This window comes from Melanerpes formicivorus, unplaced genomic scaffold (assembly GCF_026170545.1).
Source record: "Melanerpes formicivorus ecotype bairdi unplaced genomic scaffold, bMelFor1.0.p_v2 SCAF_29, whole genome shotgun sequence".
Taxonomy (NCBI): Eukaryota; Metazoa; Chordata; class Aves; order Piciformes; family Picidae; genus Melanerpes; species Melanerpes formicivorus.
In genome coordinates this window covers 5,781,772-5,804,202 of record NW_027142381.1, presented here as the reverse complement: position 1 = coordinate 5,804,202, position 22,431 = coordinate 5,781,772, and the positions used below count along the sequence as shown (strand labels likewise).

The window sequence follows — 22,431 nt, the reverse complement described above, 5'->3', positions numbered from 1 at the left end:
GCAAGGTCCCTTTGCTCCTTTTTGACATTTGGGGAGTGCCACTGCCCCTCACCATCCCACCTCACACCTGTGCCCTGTGCATCCTCCAGCCACTTTGCCAGCACAAAGGACCAGCTCTCACTCCAGTGACTCCAGCCTCAGCGTCCACCTGGGACCACACTGAGGGGAACACAGCCCCCAGCCCTGTTGGGCTGCTCCATCTCTCCCAGCACTGCACTGGCCGGATCTCCAACTTGTCCACACTGGTTTGGTTTATTTATTGTTTTGGGGTGAGCTTAGCTTCCCTCGTGCAGAGCCTGTTTCAATCATGTAAACTCTCATGGAAAAGCACTTCCCACCCCCACTCCCCCCCCAAAGCAATGGATTTACATCAGGGTTTTTCACACAATGCTTTCCTGCCTCTAAAACATGTGTCAACAGAAGCCTTCTGCTGCTTTACAGCATTTCAGCGAAACAAGAACTAACTCTTTGCAGTGGATATGATTTATTAGGAAAAGATCTGCTCTTGTGATCAGGGCAGTACCTTTGAAATTGTGGTTTATCAAGTTAGATGTGAATGGAAAAAAACTCTACTTCAGATTCTGATGAATAGGTTGTCCTGGGAAGGGTCCTTCTGTGAGACAGGTAGCAAGGCAGAGCAAATACTCTTAGGTTTTACATCCTAGGGAGAGTCACAGCTCTCCAAAGCAGTGAAACCTTTGCCAAGGTTTGTCCAGTGGTTTGTTCTGGCTTTGTGAAACTGGCAGAACTCAACTTATTCCGACTACAACCTAGCTGCAAGCGGAGCCAAGCACAAGCGTGCTCAGCTCTGCTGTACCAAACCTGGTTAAATCCTGCTGGCAGCAAGAGCAGGATGAACCCATTCCCAGCCAGAGACACTGACCCTGCCCTCCAGCTGCATTCTTCCAGCCCTGTTTTAAAATACATGGCACCATACACCATACCATTAAATACCAGCTGAATGTGCTGGCCCTATAAAGTCATCATCCCAGCAGGCACTGTAAAACTGCACAGCTCCCGGGGCTCCAAGGAGGATGAATCCTTAGGTGATAATGTGCATATTTATACACTGGAGTCTGTAAAGGAGTGAGGAAATCACACAACTGGCAAGGTAAATATAGCCCCAAAGCCTGCAGCTCGTGGAACCCATTCAAGAGCTGGAGCATAATAGTAACATGGCAACAGGTCACTGGAGCACCGCTGGATGCTCGGATGCCAGAGACAGATGAATCACCATTACTATTATTTTCCTGGATTCTATTTTACTCCAGGGATTTGCTTCTCAACATTCATGTAGGAAACAGCACCAGCCCCAATCTGCTGCTTTCAAGTGTAAGAACTCCTCTGGCTCTTTTGTTCAGCGGGAAACTGATTTAAACAGATCCCACGTTATGAATGGCGGTGCGGTGGGAGACAGGATCAGCACCCTGGTGTGGCCGCAGCCCGCGGCCCTGCGCTTTGGCAGAAGCCCTCCAGCCTCGTACGTGCTGTTCCCTCTGTCGCTGCAGCCCCCGGGGAGCGGAGCTGCCGCCTCGCAGGCTGTGTGCTTCCTGCAGCCCTCTGTGATCTCGGCTAGGGGAGGCCTCCCTGCCTCTGCGTGGCCTGAGCCTATCCCTACCCATCTCTGTCTTAACACCTCCAACCCTCCTGGCTCAGCCGCAGCTTGCTGCTGAGGAGCCTCCTGGAGATATCTCTCCATGCTCACCAAGACTCAGACAGCACTCAGGGGCTGCTGCTCCATGAACACCCAGGAGAACTCCTGAGCTGGGGTGCTCTTGCCACATTTGCCACCTCAGACCCTCCTGAGACAAAACCTCCAAAAGCTTTTTATTCCACCTTACTAAGCATAGAGTTAAGGGTAACAAGGACCCAGCACACAGAGTTAAGGGTAACAAGTACCCAGCACACAGAGTTAAGGGTAACAAGGACCCAGCACACAGAGTTAGGGTAACAAGGACCCAGCACACAGAGGTAAGGGTAACAAGGACCCAGCACACAGAGGTAAGGGTAACAAGGACCCAGCACACAGAGTTAAGGGTAACAAGGACCCAGCACACAGAGGTAAGGGTAACAAGGACCCAGCACACAGAGGTAAGGGTAACAAGGACCCAGCACACAGAGGTAAGGGTAACAAGGACCCAGCACACAGAGGTAAGGGTAACAAGGACCCAGCACACAGAGGTAAGGGTAACAAGGACCCAGCACACAGAGGTAAGGGTAACAAGGACCCAGCACACAGAGGTAAGGGTAACAAGGACCCAGCACACAGAGGTAAGGGTAACAAGGACCCAGCACACAGAGGTAAGGGTAACAAGGACCCAGCACACAGAGGTAAGGGTAACAAGGACCCAGCACACAGAGGTAAGGGTAACAAGGACCCAGCACACAGAGGTAAGGGTAACAAGGACCAAAGTGGGAGTGTCTTGGCTTCAGGAGGACACAGACACCTTCTGGATATCAAAATGAGCAGGGGGGGGAGGCAGTTGCCAGACCAAAGGTTCAGCTCTCTTGCTGCTCCAGACACATCTGTCATACTCACCTTGGCAACCCTGCACCAACCCAAGAGCACTGCAGTGTTGGGCACAACTGACTCTTGGGTGGTAAAGGACATTAGCCCTGCACCTTGTGGCTTCCCAAGCTAAGCAGCTGGTAGCCATTCCCGTCTGTGGAAAGGCAGCTTTCATCCCAAACTGCACACAGGAAGGGGAGACTGGGAAGTGAGGAGAGAGATGCAAACCTCAGGGCCTTCTGAATGTCTGTGGAGGTTCTCTCTTCCTCCAGATCTTGCCATACACCTCAGTACAAATCTCCACACATACATCTCCCCGGAGCCACTTCCACTTCTAACCTCTTTCACTACTTTCTCCTCTGCAAAGGCTGTTGGTGAAGGGAATGGCCAGAGAGTGGTGAGGGCAAGGGATGGTGGACATGAGGAGCTGGACAAAGAACCAGCTCCTGTCTGTCACACGGCTGCGTCTGACTGACAGGTCAGCAGAGCTCAGCTACAACTTGCTAAATACGAGCCATCAGCCTAGAAGAGCTCACCCTGCCTTCTGAACTGAACCCCCATCACCACTCAAGCCTTCACTAGTACTTCTGGGTTGACTTGCAGGACAAGACATAGCTTGTCCTGAACTCGACTCCAAGAAAGGATTCCCAAGACACAATATAACCCATAAACCACACAGGAGGTACAGAAGCCCTCTTCAAAGTGGTACTGCTGCTGATGGGCTGAGCTGCAGCAGTCTCCACAGGCTGGGAGAAGGGAACAGGATTTTTGAGGCGAGTTTGGTATGCAGGCAGGTGAAACCAGTACTCAGCTCTGCCTGCTGAGCATTAGCATGTCAAAGGTTCCAGCTGGGCTCTGAAGGAAGCAATGATGGAGGTGAATGGCCAGAGGGGAGGTTTGCTTTGTAGCCCTGTAGGCGTTTCTTTTGGAAGTTCCAGACGAAAAACCCCAACTATTTCCAATATGGAGACTTCAGTCGGGCTGCAAAACCCTTGGAAAACTAAACAGAAAAATGACAGTAAGATCGTAAAATGCAAATCAACAAACTTGGATTTTCCTGCTCCCCAGGGTCATTGCCAGATAATAAATGTGTATTACCCTGGAATTCAAAGCTGGTGCTTAAATTACCTGCAAGGACTCATCTGGTAACAATGCAGGTGTGTGAATGCTTTATAAACTGCGGGCTGCATCTCGCACCTTTCATTAGACGAACAAAAAAGACACCACAAAAAAAAAGGTAAACTACAAACAGTGGTGAAATTAAAAAGGAAGGATTTTGGCTGGGGGGAGGGCAAGGGCATGGAGATAACAGTTTGAAGAAAAGTTTAATTTATCTCAGGGCTTGATTCTATTTATTAACCACCTTCTGTGATGAAAAGCCAGAAGTGCCTCTTCCAGGAGCGGCCTCAAATGAAAGCTGCGGCTCAAGCCAAGAGTGTGTGAAACCCCAAAGCACCGGGCCTCAGTTTGCAAGGTCTCACCTACACAGGGCTCCCAGAGGGTATTGGCCCAGTTTCTTCTTTGTGCTGGTGGAGTTGGTAGAGCCAAGTTCCCCAGTGGAATCAATAGGAAGTGTTGTTCTGTTTCCAGGCCAACGCCAGCAGGGGAAAGCCCAGGGTGAAGCTGGATGGGCAGCGATGCCGTTTGCAATTCAAACAACCTGCAGTTGATTCATTCACACCAGAGCTCCTTCCTGGGCAAAGCCTCCACAGCTTCATGGCCCTAAGAAAACCAGCGTGCCAAGTGCTTGCTCCACAGGCCTGACTCAGAGCTTCACTCCCAATCAACGCTTCACAACAGTAATGAGAAGCGATGCTGCTCCCTGCCAAGCTCTGGCAGTGCAGGGAAATGTGCCCTTATCCAGAGTGGCTATAAAGCCATCCTGCTTTATGACATTTGGACTTCTAGATGAATCATAGGCTCAGAATGCAGCAGATTGGAAGGGATCCTTAAAGGTCATCATGTCCAACCCCTCCTGCAGTGATCAGGGACATCTTTAACTGGATGAGGCTGCTCAGGGCCCCAGATGCTATGGGAAAACTAGGAAAAGACTCAAATTTGTGCAACACTGCTGCTCTGGCTAGAGAATTGTGCTCAAATTCTAGATTTCACTCAAACCCTTCAGGCTGTTGTCCCTGTGCAAGGTGGAGCCAGGATCTTTAAACTTCTGTTATGATTATGATTCCCTACTCCAGTTAGAGAACAACTGCCACATACAGAGAAGCCATGAGCTTCTCCTGGGTCCCAGCTAGAGCTCTCAAACACAGCCTTCACCTCCCATGGATAACTTCACCTTCATAGGCATATCCATGCAGGTTACCTAAGTGTTAAAGGACATCTTGGCAAAGGAAAAATTGCAGAACACACACACACACAAATCATCCATCAGCCAATGAAGAGGAAGGGACCAGCATTCCTGCCCCACTTTGGCTCCATACCCAGCAAGCACTGATTTTGCACTCCAAACCCATTTGAAGCCCAGAATCATTATCACAGCCTCTATGGCATTGCTCCATCACTGAGATATGAGATTTCTCTTGTCCAGTCTCTGTAATCAAGGACAAAAGCAATCCCTAAATCAAGATCTAAACACTATCAAAGCCCAAGAACTTGGTTACTGTGGTTTCCACCCTGGCATGGCTTTATCACAAACACTCCTAGCTTATGACAGCAATGTCTTAATCACAGCTGAAGGGAAAGAACCTGGAACCCAGACAGTGCTAACCCATAGCATATTATTTATAGTTAATATTACATCCCTTTTGGAAGCTCCAGCGTGGCTCTCCCATCCCAGAATGGCTTTCCAGGGCCCTGGCAGTGCAATTGCTCTCAAGGGATGAGCTATGCATATATTATTACTATTATTATTATTATTAACACTATTATTGCTGTGCTGTTCAGACAGGCTGGGCTGAATGCTGGCAGCTGCATTACAAATGAGCAAGAGGCCACACTCACTGCCTTCCCCACAACTGCCCTGGCTGTGGGTTTCATTTTGGGCAAGGAAAATAACAGACTTTTTGTAGCTACAAAAGCCAAGCAGAGTCATGGTGGTAGCCTTGCTCCCCTAGAGTCTGATCCTGCTGGGAGAACTTTGGGGAAGGTAGTTTGAGCTGGGTGTTGGTCTCTTGTCCCAAGGAACATGCAACAGAATGAGAGGAGATTGCTTCAAGTTGTGCCAAAGAAGGTTTAGATTGGATATTGGGAAAAATGTCTTTGTTGAAAGAGTGGTCAGGCATGGGAACAGGCTGCCCAGGGAGCTGGGGGAGTCACTGTCCCTAGAGATGTTCAGGAAACCTGTGGACATGGCACTGGGACGTGGTTTAATGGCCATGGTGACGTTGGGTTGACAGACTTGATGACCTTAGAGGGCTTTTCAGCCTAATGACTCCATGAATGGTGGGGCTGTCCTGCTGCATCACTAACCTGAGGAGCTTGTTTGGTCCTGCTGAGGGCGAGAGTGGTTTCCTAGGAGAGAGAGAGAGCATGAGCTACCTGAGAAGACAAAAATTGCAGCACACCAAGGCAGAGCAAGGGTTTGAACTCTTCTACATGATCCTTTAAAGTCAAAAGAAGTGGTAGAAAGGAGCTTTGCACCAGCGCACAGCTGGCTGTCAGGAGCAGGTTAGAACAAGCAGTTGCTCCCATGTCGATTCTCTTAATCTTGTTACTTTCTCTTTAACCAGCTTAACACACACACACACATACACCACCACACACCCCCCCCCCGGTGTGGGGGTAAGGACAAAACCTCGGTCATTGCTATGTACTTAAGAAGGGGCAGCGTTCACGTTCCAGATAGGTGCTGAACGATGTTTACTCACATTGGCATTTTACAGCTTTCATTTTCTTCCTGCTGTGCTCAATAAAACCCCCTGATTGCCCCCATAATCTGACTGCCCTCTTTTCTGGGTGACATTTACTTCAGGGTCCCCGAGGTCGTGGCTGTAATTGCTACAAAGCACAAAGCTGTCAGCATTGAATTCTGGAAAGCTCTGCCTGGGAGACCTCCCTGGGTCTGATCTTTCTGGCCCATCAAGTCTCCACCTGCAAGACTTCTACTCACACTGCTTATGCTTCTCTACCATTTGTTATGGCTTCTACCCTCCAAGCACATGGGGACCCAGGACAGCTTCTCACATCTCCACTGACTCTGTGTAACTGTCTGTTACAGAGCCCAAGGAGATGGGATGTAAGACGCTTGCCTGCCTCTCACAGCTGGTCAGTGCAGGGATCAGGAAGGAACTGCTTCCTGCATACTGCAGCTTACAGCTCATTTCCATCCTGCTCAGCCATATGCTCTTTAGAAAGCCAAACCAAGACCATGGCTGCTCTGAATGCACTACAGAGAACCTGCTCTTCCACAGTAATCTCTGGTGGTGATGGTCTCTGGAAAGCAAGAAGTCTCAGAAGCTTTTGAAGCCCAGTGTCTCTGGGAAGACCTCTTAGACATGAAAAAACAACCAACTTCTGTCTCAGATAAGCTGTGGTTGGGTCACAGGAAGATGGAAATTAGGTAATCAGCCACACAGCTTTGAAGGTCAAGCTGCAAACAGCTCACCTTATGTGAGAATTTCTATCTGTGTCACAAATACAGCTGGGGAGTCCACCAGCTAGATCCCAACTTCCCTGAGCAGGGCTGGACAACCAGGGTTTCACCCCACTGGGACTAAAGAACCTTCTTTACAAACCCAGTCTGGTCTGATTATTAATTAGCTCTATGATAACATTGGAGATGAACATTGGAGATTGCAGAGGAGAAGGCTCCGAGGTGACCTAATTGTGGCCTTCCAGTATCTGAAGGGGGCCTACAGGAGGGCTGGGGAAGGACTTCTCAGGGTCTCAGGTAGTGATAGGACTAGGGGGAATGGAATGAATCTGGAGGTGGGGAGATTCAGGCTAGATGTGAGGAGGAGGTTCTTCACCATGAGAGTGGTGAAGCCCTGGAATGGGTTGTCCAGGGAGGTGGTCGAGGCCCCATCCCTGGGGGCGTTTAAGGCCAGGCTGGATGAGGCTCTGGCCAGCCTGATCTAGTGTGGGGTGTCCCTGCCCATGGCAGGGGGGTTGGAACTAGATGATCCTTGTGGTCCCTTCCAACCCTGAATGATACTGTGATACTATGATAGTATGAACTGTAGATGGTGGCTGGAGGCTGTACAAAGCAGCAAATACAGATGCTACTTCAGGGGTTTTATAGCTGAAAAAGACAAGGGCAAAGAAAAATAGATCAGTGGAGGAGTGAGAATTTAGGCAGACAGACATAAACTACCTTATTCTATGGTCACACAACCAACAAACTTCAGGATTCAGAGTCCTGCTCTTTACACTTTAGGCAGAGTAGGAGGCTGCATTCCTGGTCATGGTGCAAGTTCCAGGGCTGGTCCTGAGAATTCCTCTGCAGAAGACAACTGAGGTGCAAAAACTGAGTCCAGTGCTTTCTAAATGGGCTACAGCAAACCTTCAAAATAAAGCACAGTGACAGCTTGGGAAAAAGATTAAGAACAAATGTGCCACGTTATGTGGTCACACTTTGTCCAGGAGATAAAGCTTTGTCCAGAGCAGACAAATCATCAAAACCACTTCACTTTGCCTGGGACACTGTCACCAGAAAGGATCAGCCCAGCACTAAAACATAATAGTCAGTTGTGGGAAGGCAAAAGAGTTCCTGTTATGTAAATGAGAACTTTTCCCCTAAGGTTTCATCTCCCCAGCTGGACACAATCCTACCTGAGAGGTGTGGTGAGATTTAAATGCCCATTCCTTTTGTCTTCTTGTTTTTCTGTGCTGACTCAGCAATTTGGATTGTTCTGGTCCTGGCACTACCCCCAGGAGATGAAAGCAGCCTCTGTGAAAGGTATTCAGGAATTTGAGCTCAGCAGCTTTGAAAGGTGACAGAAGTCTCAGGTAGATTGGGTAATGGCTGGAGCTCAGCATCCAGCTGAGTTCCAGCACTCAAGCTAGAACTCAACCTGGCTGCTGCCATGAGGGAGAACCAAAAGAGGTTTTTACAAATCCATTACCACCACAAAGAAAGCCAAGGAAAATGCCCAGCCTTTCTTGGATGCAGGGGGGAACATTGCTACCAAGGATGAAGAAATGGCTGAAGTACTTAATGCCTTCTCTGCTTCAGTCTTCAATAGTCAGACCCACTGTCCTCAGGGTATTCAGCCTCCTGGCAGGGATGGAGAGCAGCATCATAAGCCAGGAGGAAGCAGCAAATGTCCTGTTCTGCCACCTGGACACTCACAAGTGTATGGAGCTGGATAGGATTCACCATGTCTGCCAAGGGAGCTGGTGAAGGAGCTTGCCAAGCTGCTCTCCATCATCTGTCAGCAGTCCTGGTGAACAGGGGAGGTGCCAGACAGTTGGAGGCTTGCCAAGGTGACATCCATCTACAGAAAGGGCTGAAAGGAGGATCCAGGGAACTCCAGGCCTGTCAGCCTGACCTTGGTACCAGGGAAGATTATGGAGTGATTCATCTTGGGTGTGCCAACACAGCAAGTGCAGGATAATGGAGACATCAGGGCCATCCAGCATGGGGTCATGAAAGGCAGGTCCTGCTTGACTAACCTCATCTCCTTCTATGACCAGGTGAGCTGCCTAGTGGATGAGGGAAAGCCTGTGGGGATGTCTACCTGGACTTCATAGTATCATAGTATCAGTCAGGGTTGGAAGGGACCACAAGGATCATCTAGTTCCAACCCCCCTGCCATGGGCAGGGACACCCCACACTAGATCAGGCTGGCCAGAGAAGAAAAGCCTCAGTCAGGGTAGTTGGCTTACAGCTGGACTCAGTGATCTTAAAGGTCTTTTCCAACCTTGGTGATTGCATGATTCTGGATATGCAAAACAAAGCAGCAGGCTTCAGAAACAGGAAAAAAAAAGATTTATTAGAAATATTACACAGGTTTTTGCATCATACATTTTAATAATGTTAATCTTTAAATATTAGCATGTCCAAACCTGGCAATGCCTACTATATACATCCTACTGTGCTCTTTGTATAAATTAGATCAGGGTGTACCATCTGTACCCAGGAGAGAAAGCTAAAAGTACTTGACTGTTAGAGGTGATTATCCCAAGCAACAAACTCAAGCCTGGACCAATGGTCAGCAAAAACATCGTGTCCAGCGCTGCCCAGTGGAACCTGGCACAGGTGCAAGTTAAAAACCTAGAGACCAGCAGCTGAGAAAAGTGTTAACTGCAGTTCAGTTATAAGCTTGATCCTACACCATAGTGGTGAGTGAGTCTAAATGGCACTGGAGTTGGTAAAAACCAATAAAGTCTAAGCATAGAAGAAGTTATTGCTGGGTTTAAAAATGCCTTAATGCTCAGTGCCCTGAGTCTTTTTTCAGGCAAAAGCCCTCTTCTGACAGGAAAATGCATAATCTCATCCCATACAGGCTCTGCCTTTGATCAGATACACAAGGCACAGCTCTGCAAACAGCTGGCCCCAACAGATTCTTCCTGCTGGAGGACCTGGTACCACAAACACGGAATGAGGAGGGAGGGACGAAGAGATGAATGAGCCAATGCTCCTGTTTGCCTCGCTGAGGGAAGGAGGAAGTCAGCAAAGCAAAAAGGTAGATGGTGAAGACTTCCAGGTCAGAAATGAAGCAGGGAAGAACCAATCCCTCAGCCAGCGTGCACTTATTTGGTTTGGACAGAAAACTCACACAGAACAGGTTGCACAGACAAACCAGGAAAACTCACACGGAAAACCTGTAAGAAACAACTTCAAATGACCAAGAGAGCACCTGCCAGAACTCAGGGAATGTGTCTCGCTGAGAGGAACCTGGAGAACCTGCCCAAGCCAAGGCTCACCCCACGCAGCACAGCTGCCCTGCTGCAGCACAGGAAGAACCAGGAAATCTTTGTCCCCTTTGTGTTTCTGTGACTCTTGCAGGAAGGGGAACCTGGCAGAGGCAGCAGGCTCTGTGCTCTCTTTCCTCCTCATCTTCTGAGACCTACCCCAGGCTGCACTCCTAGAAGAAATGTCACTCAAGATGACAGTCAGTAAGGACTCTCAGGCTGCTGCCCACGGCTGCCCACAAAGGCCCGGGTGCTTATGTCCCATACCTGCCCCTCTCCTCACACACTGGACTTTCTCTCCTCCCAGTTTCACTGCTTACTTTCAGAAACAGCTCCTCAGCCTGCCTAGAAAACTTTCTTAGAGGGCTGACTCTGGGCTCACTTCTCACCACCTCTGTACCTTCCCAAGCCACGACACAATTTATATCTTCTATGACTCGCCAGAACTTCTGGCAGTCAGATTGTATACCTGTCACACTTCAATCTCCTCTCCTCTCCTCTCTACCAGCTCCAGTACAACAGCCACACGATGCCATATCCCTCCACAGACCTCCACTGAGATCCTCATCCTACTCTTCCTTCTCACCTGCTCATCAAAATCAGCTCTTTGGCTCCTTGTAGTCCGACAGTCCAGCCAAGTGCACACAGAAAGTGTTCCAGAGTGCCTGGATATTTAGGGAGCATGTGGGGACATTGATGTCAAGATTTCATCTGCCTGCATCAGGGGAAGACCCACTGCTTCTAAGAGGCAAAGTCAGGAAGGATTTAGGCAGTTCAGGCCAACTGATACTGACCCAACACAAGACATCATCCACATCACATCACCCCATGTGCCATTGCAGGACATTTTCAGAGGATTCTCTATGAAGACCATCCCTGTGCCCTCTAGCTCAGCTTAATTAACAAACTTCCCAACTTTAAAGGCAGCTGGAACTTTCATGTTGCAGTTCTAATTCCAGATGGCTTGCAAGGCCCTGCAGATCTGCTGCAAATCAGGCTGCTCTGCAGCATCTTGTGTGGGACAGATTTAATTTCCTATTCAAATATTAAGGCTTCATGGAAAAAAAAAGAGAGAAACCAAACCCAAACCCAACCCGACCAACAGCAATTTCTGAGAACCTGGGTTGAAAAAATGTAACTGGGCAAGGTTCAAGAGGAAGAGAAAAAATCCACAGTATTGCAACAGTTAAATGAGCAAAGAAATTGCCTCACAAAACAACCTAGGAGAGCATCTCTCCAAGCACCAGAATGAGATGATCTGCAGGTTTCAAGAGTACCACTGAGCAAGTGGTGAAACTGAGCAGCTTCTTCCCCCACTGGCAGCTCCCTGCTGTAGCTCTTGGGGAAGGAACAGCATTAGAATTGGGTAGAATTAGCGTTTGGGCCATGCTGCTGGGGGGGACAGGGGAGAATCCACAGCAAAGAGGTGACAGAAGCATTGCTTTGCAAAAAATCGGTGGTGAGGGGGGAAAAAAAGCAGCTGCTAGGTCGGTGGTTTGTGAGGGTAGAATAAATCCTGGAGAAACAGATTAGAATGAAATGTCAGAGCAGTGCTTGAAGCAAGTGACACTGACACGTTCGATAACAGATAGTTAGTGTACAGCTCACAGGCACATGGAACACACATGTCCAGTGGCCAGAGGGTTAAGATGATCTTTCCTTTCCAAAGCAAGTGGAGCCCTCTGACTCTGAAATGTTTACCAGACGCTGGGAATTGAAACAAGCTTTTCTCATCCCTGTGAGTGCCCGATCCAAAGCCCACTGAGGAATATGGAATTTTCTGTGCTGACTTCACTGGGCTTTGAACTGCAGCCCGCTGGAGAGAATTGGGATCTCTGCCAAGGATACCTCCAGGGAAAAGAGCCTGCAGCATCCACAAGGCAACAGAGCTCTGCAGCGTGACCGCCTGCCGAAGTGGACTCTGTTAGCAGCTACTTTCCTCTTCCATCTTACCACATAACAGCAGGCTGGGATCTGAGAACACTTAGAGCAACTCTGTTCTCTAGGGATGGCAGAGTCTGTGCTGAAAAATACTGGAGAGTTAATTCCATGTAGAAAGCACTCTCTTGTAAAGAAATAACTGTGGCCAGCATTTACAGCTGCGTTCTCACAGGACAAGAGGACCCAAAGAGTGCAAGGGCACCGCAAGTGTGTGCCACTGTCCTGTTTGATCACACAGGCTCTGAAAAGATTGGAATCAGCTTTCCCTGGGGGTGATGGATCAGAACTGATGCCAGAGGAAAACTACGAGCAAGTGATGCTTTGCCCCTCCTGTGAACGAGGCATACACTGCATTCCCCCAGCTGCCTTCCTGTTCTATACACCCACTGCCCTCGGCCACTGTCATCTACCCCTTAATCCTGTGTTTTGCTGAATCAAGCCTGAATCAAGTTGTTTACTAATTAAATAGTGTTAAAAATACCCCAAACACAACAAAGCACTGTGGGGAAGCCAGAGGCTGAGTTTAGCCACCTGCAAAGCCCCAGAAAACCTGAAATCAAGTTTCTCCTGTGGAATTGGTTGTTCCTATTTCAGGAGCCCTTTTACAGGAGTTAGGAGCAGCAGGCACACATCATTATTATCTGTAAGACAGAAACAATCCCTATCTCCCTATCATTAACATTCACAAAGCATCAAGTCTGGTCACAGGGTTAAACATGCTCACTAAACAACCACTTTCTGCTACCACCATAATCTAAAGCAGCTAAGCAGCCCTCTATGAGGTCCTGTACAAAGCCTGCTCTCCAAGACCTGCTCCTAGAAGAAATCAAGCAGCCTGTTAGATCCTGCTGCCCTTGGAGACAAACAGAAAATGGAGCTTCACGAGGTGAAAGAAGAGAAACAGTATAATGGAAATTAAACAGTATCTTGCAGACGTTTTCCTAACAGTATTATTGAGCTGTAAAGCTAATCTCTGGCGCCTGAGAGATTTCCAGGACTCACAGAAGGGTTCCAGGTACATTCTCTGTAATTTCTGGAGTGAAGCTGCAACTTCCATCGGTACTAATACACCACTGTGCTCCTTTACAGGGTAACATCACTTCCAAGGATGTATCAGTGCCCTGTGGACTATTTCTTATTGGCCAGGGCACAGGCTGTCTCAAGATTCACGCCTCACACAGCACCTCCACACCTGTGCTGATCAGAGAGCATGAACACAGAACAATGAAGTTACCCCCCTCAAGCCACAGAGAGGTGTCACTGTATTGCTTAGAGTCATCACCTGATTACTGGCACCTTGCAAACTAAAGCTTGTAAACTGCATTTGCAACATTCCTGTGAGAACTGTGCCTGCACAGTCAGCCGGGAAACCAAGCTCTGGCTTCCCATTGTGATCAAGTAACGATGTTGAAGTAATAAACCTATTTTTCCTCAAAGAGATGACTTCTGTTTGATCTGTAACGAAGTCCCAGCACCTAACAGGATTTTCTTTCACTAACTGGTGATGGAACAGAGTGTGGTTTCTGAGCTACAAATGATCCTGCTGTTATCTTGCTGGTTAAGCTATCACAAGCCAACTAGTGCACTTACTGGGTCAGATGCGTGAGAGTAACCCAAGTGAAGGTTCTACAGACTTATGTGCATCTGTCCTGATGTTTTATAAAAATCTATGGAGACAAGAAAAACAACAGCTATTTGGGATGAGTTAAGCATGTTTTGGCAAGAAGAGCATTTTTGTGAGCTTTTGTATCAACTTCCCAGCCTCCCTTGAGTGCCAGCGTAGTCCACGTTGATTTACAGCTTCGTTCTGTAGCAGGTCTCTTGGTGGTGGAGTCTGGTTTGAGGCAAACAAGGATCCTCTTCAGAAATATCCCACACACAGTCAAAAATGCTTTGCAGTTTCCAGGTGGGAATACAATTAGAGATGAATTTGGTTTGTATAGATGGACAACAGAGATTTATTTGGTTGCAGTCCCAGACGTAATCAAAAGGATGGAAGAGCTTTCTTTCAAACTAAGAGCTTAGGTTGGTTGTGGAAGAGGAGCAAGTGGATTTTTAAAGTGATCAAGTGCATCTGTAGCATTCTTAGTTCTCTTCCCCACTTCTGTCCACCTCTTGCTCTGCATCTCAGGTCTCAAAGTACTTGTAGATCTGGGCCACGTACTGCATCACACTCTGCCAGTCCGGCCGGTCTGTGTACATCATCTCGCTGAGCTCCTGCACAGGACAGACACAGCACCAACACTTAGTCAAGCACCACCACTGGGAACATCACCACCTCCTCCCAGCAGCTGTGGCTGCTGGGCACTGCTTCCATTACAGAGCTCCTCAAAGCCACACACAGGGTAAAAGTCTAAAGGAATCATCTACAAGCTACAACCCAGGAGGTTCCACCTCAACATGAAGAGAAACTTCTTTCCTGTGAGGGTGATGGAGCCCTGGAGCAGGCTGCCCAGGGAGAGGTTGTGGAGTCTTCTCCTCTGGAGACTTTCAAAACCCACCTGGATGTGTTCCTGTGTGACCTGCCCTGGGTGATCCTGTTTTGGCAAGGAGATTCAACTCAATGATCTCTGGAGGTCCCTTCCAGCCCTTAACATCCTGTGGTTCTGTGATAGTGGCTAGGTACAGTTGTGAAACTCATTAACAAGCTAATTAAACAGCCACCTGCATTTCACATTCTGAAAAGACTTCTTCCATCTGCCAGAAAACATCAACTGTCTACAGAACTTCAGGCAAACTGCTGTTTCTTTGCATGGTTTTGGTTGTGTATTTAACTCATGAACTCCAGAGTATTCTTTCATATTAAACTTCATTCTTCCTCCTCATCATCTTGTTGATTTTGGAAAAGGCTTTTAAAACAGTTTAACAAATTATCCCTCCTGTTTCTTAAGGCACTAAACCAAAAGAAAATGGCCTCATGGTCCATGAAAAGGGTATCATCTAGAAGCAGCTTCCAAGAGGGGCACACAATCAATCTCATTTCAATACTAGATGACTTCCAGAAGTTCCTTCAAAATGACATCAATTCCATGCTTCTACAAACTCTTTCTGGTATTTCTCCTAACACTATGAGCTTCAAGAGCTGGAGGTGCAGCCTCCCCTGGCACTATGTGAACAGTTTCAGTGCAAGCTGACTGGCTGCCCACAAAGGCTTTGGAACAGCATTAAGCAGCAAATCTTCCCTGGCTAAAAGAAGGTTACTCACCAGGCTGGGTTTGATGCCTACACTTTCAGCAGCTTGAAAGGCTAACAGCAGATTTCTCTTCTGTAAAAACAAAAGAAAAGTTCAAAAGGATTAGCATCAAAGTGTGATTCTTGAACCCTGCCTTGCATCTGCTTCAGCTGTAGGCTTAGGTGAGCAGGTGTATTTGAAGACTGAAGAACACTTGGTCCCATACTTCACACAGACAATTTTTGTGTGTTAGTGAGGAACACCCCAACAAGTTGTTTGCCTTTGAATAGCTCATCCACTCTTGTCCAAGCTACAACCCTCTGCTTTTGACAGAGATTCTTGTAAACTGATTACAACTGGGCAAAAAAAACCCCAACCCACTGAGGTTTTATCTTTGCTATGAGTAAAAGGTTTCTGGGGAGGTGTTAACTAATGTAAGGCATTCCTGTAGCTGGAGTGTAATCCTTACTGTAATAGATACTAGCTGTCTGAAGGAAATCCTCCTCTTTCTGAGGACCCTAATAACACACTTGGAATGTGCTGACATGGTCTGACTTTTAGATACACTGCTGTCCAACTTCCATGAATGCTGTGCTTCCTGATCCAGCACTTTGAACGTGTGCTAACTCAGGAGTCCACAAATGCTTTAGCCCTTCAAAAGGGATGCTGTGCCTTCCTGTTCATCATGCAGCTCTTGCTGGATTCAGGTAACTTGTCACTAACTCCTTATCCACTGGCCCCTGCATTTCTCTCAGGGAGCTTACTATGAGTTTCCTTCCCCATTTCATCCAGGCTGTTTGCTTTGTAAGCTCTCAGCTGACCCTTGTCTCTTACTGTTGCTCCCATCTACTTAGTTTCCATCAGTCAAGATCTTACAACACTGTCTCCACCACATACCCAGCAATGTTCATGTAACAGGTCCGTGCTCACCCTGAATTCTGCAATTGGTATAGGAGCAGGTACAACAAAGCTTACCTTATCCTGGCTGTTGAGCTCCTGGTAAGGAATATGTGCAGGCAAATAGGTGTGCAGGAGAGCACAGAAGGCCAGCCCATCACTCCAGCTGCTGCTGAAGTTGGTAATATCAATATTCTGAAAGACAAAGCATGAACCATCCCTGAACAGTGCCATGGCTGGTGGGGGGGAAGCATCTCCACAATGATTAGAGGGGGTCCAGAGTGCATTTGGGGTTCTTCACAGGGCTCTCTCATGAGGCACAGCTGCAGCTGAGCATAGAGGTCCAGTTTTGGTCCTGTGAGCAAGGTGACCTTTCTAAGGCTCTTGTTTGCACTGTCTGGCCATACCAGCACACTAAGGAATTCTTGTGACTAAGTTTTGCTGTTGTAGCAGCAGCTGCAGTTCCAGATACCAGCTAAAAACATAACAGTGATATTGCTCAGAAAAGAAACAGCTGCTGGAGCAGGGCTGGCTCCAGGACATGATGGTTCTGCACCCTCCAGCAGGCGTGGAGCTACCCTCAGGTCATTCTCGCCAGCCACATCTTCCTACGTGCTGAACTCAGATTCTCTGCCACTTAATTTTCTTTCTTTAACTATTTTCAGGTTTCTTTCAAGATTCCCCCAAAGACAAACCTTTATTGCATCTCTCATACAATGTTAATGCAGATGCACTAAAACCCAGACAGGAAGTGTTTTAGCACATGCTCTTCACTTACGATGCCTCACTCATTACTTGCCCAACCTGGACTTTGTCCAGTCAGACAGGATTTCAGTTTGGTAATAAATGCCCATAACCAAACATGACTCAAACTGAAGCAGCACAGAGTATTTCAGGTTAAAATCCTCTGGCTGCAATAAATCTGCAGACCTAATGGGCTGCAAAAGCCCGGCAGCAGCAGCAGCAGACATTACCACACTGCACCAGCCACCAGAGTGTGTTCTGCTCTGTTAACATCTGTCAGTGGAGATGAAAGAAAAGCAATGTGGTGGCTGAAAACCATCATGAGGGGGGAAAAAAATATTCTGCTCTGAAAGCTGTCTTGGCTTTGCCTAATCCATAAAGTCACACCATGGGCGTCCAACTGTGTGTTATGGAACTGGCTGAAGCTGGGTTATTCTGCTTTCCTGGCATTTCAGCCAAACAAGTTCCTTACTATTTATCAATCTGCAGTGAGTGGGAGAGGGCTGACTGCCAAATTACAGAAGTGTTTTTGCTGAGGCCAATATATTTTATCAGCAAATAATCTACCACCAAATGCCAATATTCTCATTTTATATTGTATGATAGAAATGGAAAACGGAGGTCGTCTTTCCCCACCCTGCCCCACCAAAGGCCATGGAAACAGGAACAAACAAAGCCTTAGTTAAGCAACAGGACCAGACAAAAAGGCCACTCATGTTTGTGTAGGAACAGTAGATCCTAGCCTCGATTTTGTGATGCTTTTATGAGGGACACACGAGACACACGAGACACAAAACTGTTCCTTCCGACAGCATTTCACCAGCCCAGCATCAACTTGATAATTTCTCTTGTCTTTGTAGTTTTGCCTACACCTAAAACCTCTTCAGGAGAAGAGTTCTCCTCCCATCTAACAGCAACCAGAGAGAAGTAGTGCTAATGTCTACAGAACTGTATTCCACTCAGCCCCTGCAGCAATGCCCAGCCACTCATCTTCAGGAATTCTCAGATCCAGGTCTCAGAAACAAGCAAAAGTTCAAGGACGGGATTCTGCTGCCAGTATTTAAACACTGATGAAGCCTGCTGCAAAAGTGGTGTCATGATCAACAGAGAACACTACCTCAGATCTCAATTTTTGCCCTAAATGCAAACCCCAAAATCACCACCTGAAGGTTCAGCTCAGCTGTGCAGCTAACAGCACAGCACCAAACACTTAGACATACTCAGAACCACTCAGCGGTTGTTTGCACATCCCAACACGCATCAGTGAAGCGTGAAGGGTTTTCCTCTAAACAAAAGCATTTCCACCTCATAGAAGGTATAAACTCCTCTCTGGTGCTTCAGCTTGGAGTCTCTGTTGACTGCTTTCCCACTTGGGATTTAAGGACATGGTAAATGAAAACTGATTTGTGTTTTGCCACACCGCAGCTTTGCTTGTGGAACCCCCCCACTCCGCCGCACCGAGAGGAATTAAGTCAAACAGAGGCACACTCTGGGTTCTCAGAAGATCTTTGGCTCTGCTGAAGCCAGGGGGAAAAAAAAAAAGGAAAAGAAAAAACAAGGCAAACAATTTAGGCAACAAACACCTTGGAAACTATTCACTTCTCTTGATTATTTTGGCAGGGGAATCTGTCTGAGTCTTTCTGCCACACCTCTCTAGCCCTCAGTACACAGTCTATGACTGTGTGGAAGCTATTTGTGTACATGCTGGCTGTTAAGGTACACTTCCAGCTGCAGGAGAGCCTGGAGAGTTCTGTCTCTTGGTGTGCCATAAGGCAGATCCCCCACCCCAAGCTCTGCTAAAGACATCTGCTCCAGAAACTAACCCCTGATCCATGGGTCTAGAGGTGCTGAGTAACTCAGACCTGCAGCACTCAGGTTTCCTTTGGAGCAGACTCACCATATCCCTATCACACAGCACTTCACCTGGATTTTCCACTTTGCTGCTAAGAAAATAATCATGCAGGTGAGGCTGGTGCAGCTAAAAATCTTGGAAGAATATGCAAGTCAGGCCAGAAGAGGAATGCTTTTACAGCACAGTGACACAACCATCTCTACATACTCTGAGTGGCAACAAGGAGCATGGAAAGACGTGAAGACAGAAAGTTGGCTGGCACAGTGGTAGAGTACTGTGTAGAGAACAGAGGTGTCCAGACTAAACCACTTCAGTGGAGTTCTCAGGCTTCTTGTCAGTGAAAATAGCTTGCTGACCTCAAATGAAAAGTTCATAAGCAGGAATATGAAGAGACTTGGATCTGGAAGCACATCAGGGCCACAGTTACCTGAAAGTATTGAAGTATCCACCCTGGTTTGCCTCAGTAGAGATTGAAGTACCTGACACTAAGCAAAGTGGGGGGGAAACCTAACAAAGTCATCCAGGTGATGTTAGTTAGAGAGCAAATGTATGACATCAGTGACAGGCCAAGCCTAAAAGACACCAAGCACCTGCAAGTCATTAAGCTCAGCCCCTCAGGCCAGGAGCAGGACCTTTGCTTGCCGATGCCAGAGCACCACGAGAGCCACGGTAAAGACACACAGGGAGATCTGTGGGATCTGTTCTCATTAAAAACACTTTCTTGTTTATCTGAGGAAAGAACAACCACACCATTAGATTTCACTAGATCTTTGACTCCATGATTTCAGTCTAAAGCAACAATGACATCATCTGCTCCTCACCACAGCCTGAGTAGGTTAAAATACTGACACAAGATATTCCCACTAGACAGATGTGACCGTGCCCACAGCAATGGCTTTCTGAGAACAATTTTCTCTAGTAGACCCAGAATTATAAATCACAGATGAGAATCAGCTTGAAGCTAGTCTGGAACTCTGTGGAAGAAAGGCTGCAATAAATATGAGCCTCATTCTTCACACCTCAGCAGACAACATGCCTTCCTGCCTCTCAGGTGTACAGAAGTACACACAGGAAACACGGCAGAGTGGCTAATTATTGAGGTTCAGCTCACACAGAACATAAACTTAACTGCTAAAGACAGAACTAGTTGAAACAAATAGACTGAATACACCAGAGGGAATTGTCTGGTTTCAATAGCAGCTCTCCCTCAACTGGCTCAGCCTTCTGCAATCAATGCCTGCTTATCACAACCAGAGACTCACAAACCCGAAGTCTGACACCTCAACGTGGTTTTTATCCTGGGGTTACATTTAGAAAGAGATAACTGAACAGGAACCTCCTTCTGTGAACCACATCTCTGCCAGTCTGAACTCTGCCCTTTCTAACGTAAAGTCTGATCAAGGTACCTTGAAAGGCAGCTTCCAAGGATCACCTACAGCCAGCCAACTTTATCAGCAGCTTCATGAAACTGCAAATCTGGTTTGACCTATTACACACTAAGTGGCTGGGGACATGTTAGCAGGCTTCAGCCAAAGGGGTTCTATCACAATATGAGGTTTGAGCTCTGGGTAAACAAGTTTTAAACACTTCCTAAGAAGCAATGAAAGGGAAGGAGGGCTCCTTTTAGCCTGACCTAACCTTCTGAGGAAGCAGAACACTGCACATGATCCAAAGTGTTATAGCAAAGATATGAAACATCTGGGAAATCTACTGGAAATCTGGGTGAGTTAGAAGTGTGGTCAGGTCCAGATAACACAGATGAAGTGCCTAAAACTGAAGACTGCCTGGATTCTTCTGTAATGATAGGGTGCACCCAAGATGACTTGGACAATTGCACACAGCTATTTTCAATGGGCAGTTGCAAGCCTCAAGTGATTTGCATATCACATTTGGGCAATTTACTAGCAGGAACCCTTTTGAATTCCCTTAAATGTACAATAAAGTAATGCATTCTGTAAGGAAAAGATCAATAAACCCAAATCCAGAATAACCTGTGGAACAGCAATAGCAATACTGTTTGTTGTAGAGAGATTAAGTGGCTAGCTGAGATTGGGAAGGAAGCCAAATGACCTTCTGTCCTCCAGGCTGTATTAATATCCCCAGTTCAAATGGTTCAGCCAGCTGCAGTCTCCATAGGAATTGTTTTAACCTTTCTTTGAAACTTTGTGTATCCCCATCATCCAGATCTCATAGATTCATAGGATGGTTTGGGTTGGAAGGGACCTTAAAGATCATCCAGTTCCAACCCCCCCTGCCATGAGCAAAGACACCTTTCACTAGACCAGGTTGCTCATGGCCTCATCCTACTTGGCCTCGAACACATCCAGGGAGGGGCATCCACAATCTCCCAGGGCAACCTGTTCCAGTGTCTCCCCACCCTCACTGGAAAGAATTTCTTCCTAATCTCCAGTCTAAATCTGCTCTCCTCAAATTTCAATCCATTTCCTTTCACCCTATCACTGCAAGCCCTTGTAAAAAGTCCCTCCCTGGCTTTCCTGTAGGTCCCTGTCAGGTACTGAAATTTCTACCAGCCCCACCACCAAGTCATGCATCTTATTGCTGATCACAGGTGTGTGAAACAACACAGCTCAGATAACATTAGATGCTGTGTGAAAATGCTCTTGAATTAGGCAATTACATCACAGTGTAATGATAAGGAAACAGTGCTAGCCCTGCAAAAGTTACCTCATTTACTACATTCCTTCTAAGAAACAAACCCCATTTCCTATCACATTCCCAGCTCCTTGCTCTACTGCTCCCTTAGGTGTTGACTTGGGTTTACTATTTATCACCTCCCTAAGTGAGGGTGAATTAACCACAGAAGGGCAGGGGTTGGGAGAGACCTCAGGAGATCATCTAGTCCAACCCCCCTGCTAATGCAGGTTCACCTTCTTAGCACAGACAGGACATGAAAAATTTCTGAGAGCTGATGATTATGTCTTTTTTTTTTTCCCCCAAAGCATCAAACATCAGTTGACTACAGCTGTCACATGGAGCAGGGACAGTTTAAAAGAGGAAATTTATCAAGCTTATTGTCACACATCCCACACACAGATTTTTCAGCTTCCAACTATTTTAGTCCCTCAAAAGCCCAAGATCTGAGAAGACACAAAAATATCAGGCATGTCCAGTACCCTTCATTACCTTTCCTAGCTGAGTCAGACTGGCAGGAATAGCTTGCATGATGCTCTCTGCAGTTCTGTGCTCAAATCAAGCTCATCTGACAGGAGTTGTCTCAGAGATCTCATCATTCAGAGTCTGTGGTAAAGCCATTCTAAAGTGATCTGTGCCCTCTTCAAGCTCAGCTTCCCTCAGGAGATCCTGAAGAGGTCCACCACCTCTACAAGGCAGCTTAGTGCTGCTATTTTGATTACAAAAGAGCTGTGGTGCTGCTTCAAATGAAATTTTCATGAGAATGAGAAATGAAAGTGGTACCAAATGGGAGCTGTTTGAGGTAGTATGTGATAGAGTAACGAGGTGACCTCCCATTTCCTCTGCTTGTAA

At 47.2% G+C, this 22,431-nt stretch overlaps 1 protein-coding gene across 2 annotated transcripts in view; it reads right to left on the bottom strand.

Annotated features, from left to right (window-relative positions):
- Positions 1 to 9,378: 9,378 nt before the first annotated feature.
- Positions 9,379 to 22,431, bottom strand: part of SPECC1 (sperm antigen with calponin homology and coiled-coil domains 1) — a 110,587-nt gene continuing 97,534 nt past the window's right edge. For both annotated transcript variants that reach the window (XM_068154686.1, XM_068154687.1), the window contains 3 exons: positions 16,410 to 16,526; positions 15,468 to 15,527; positions 9,379 to 14,479 (listed from right to left, as the gene is read on the bottom strand). In XM_068154686.1, the coding sequence (XP_068010787.1) occupies positions 14,390 to 14,479; positions 15,468 to 15,527; positions 16,410 to 16,526 (267 nt within the window). In that variant the 3' untranslated portion in view covers positions 9,379 to 14,389. The remainder of the gene's footprint in view (positions 14,480 to 15,467; positions 15,528 to 16,409; positions 16,527 to 22,431) is intronic.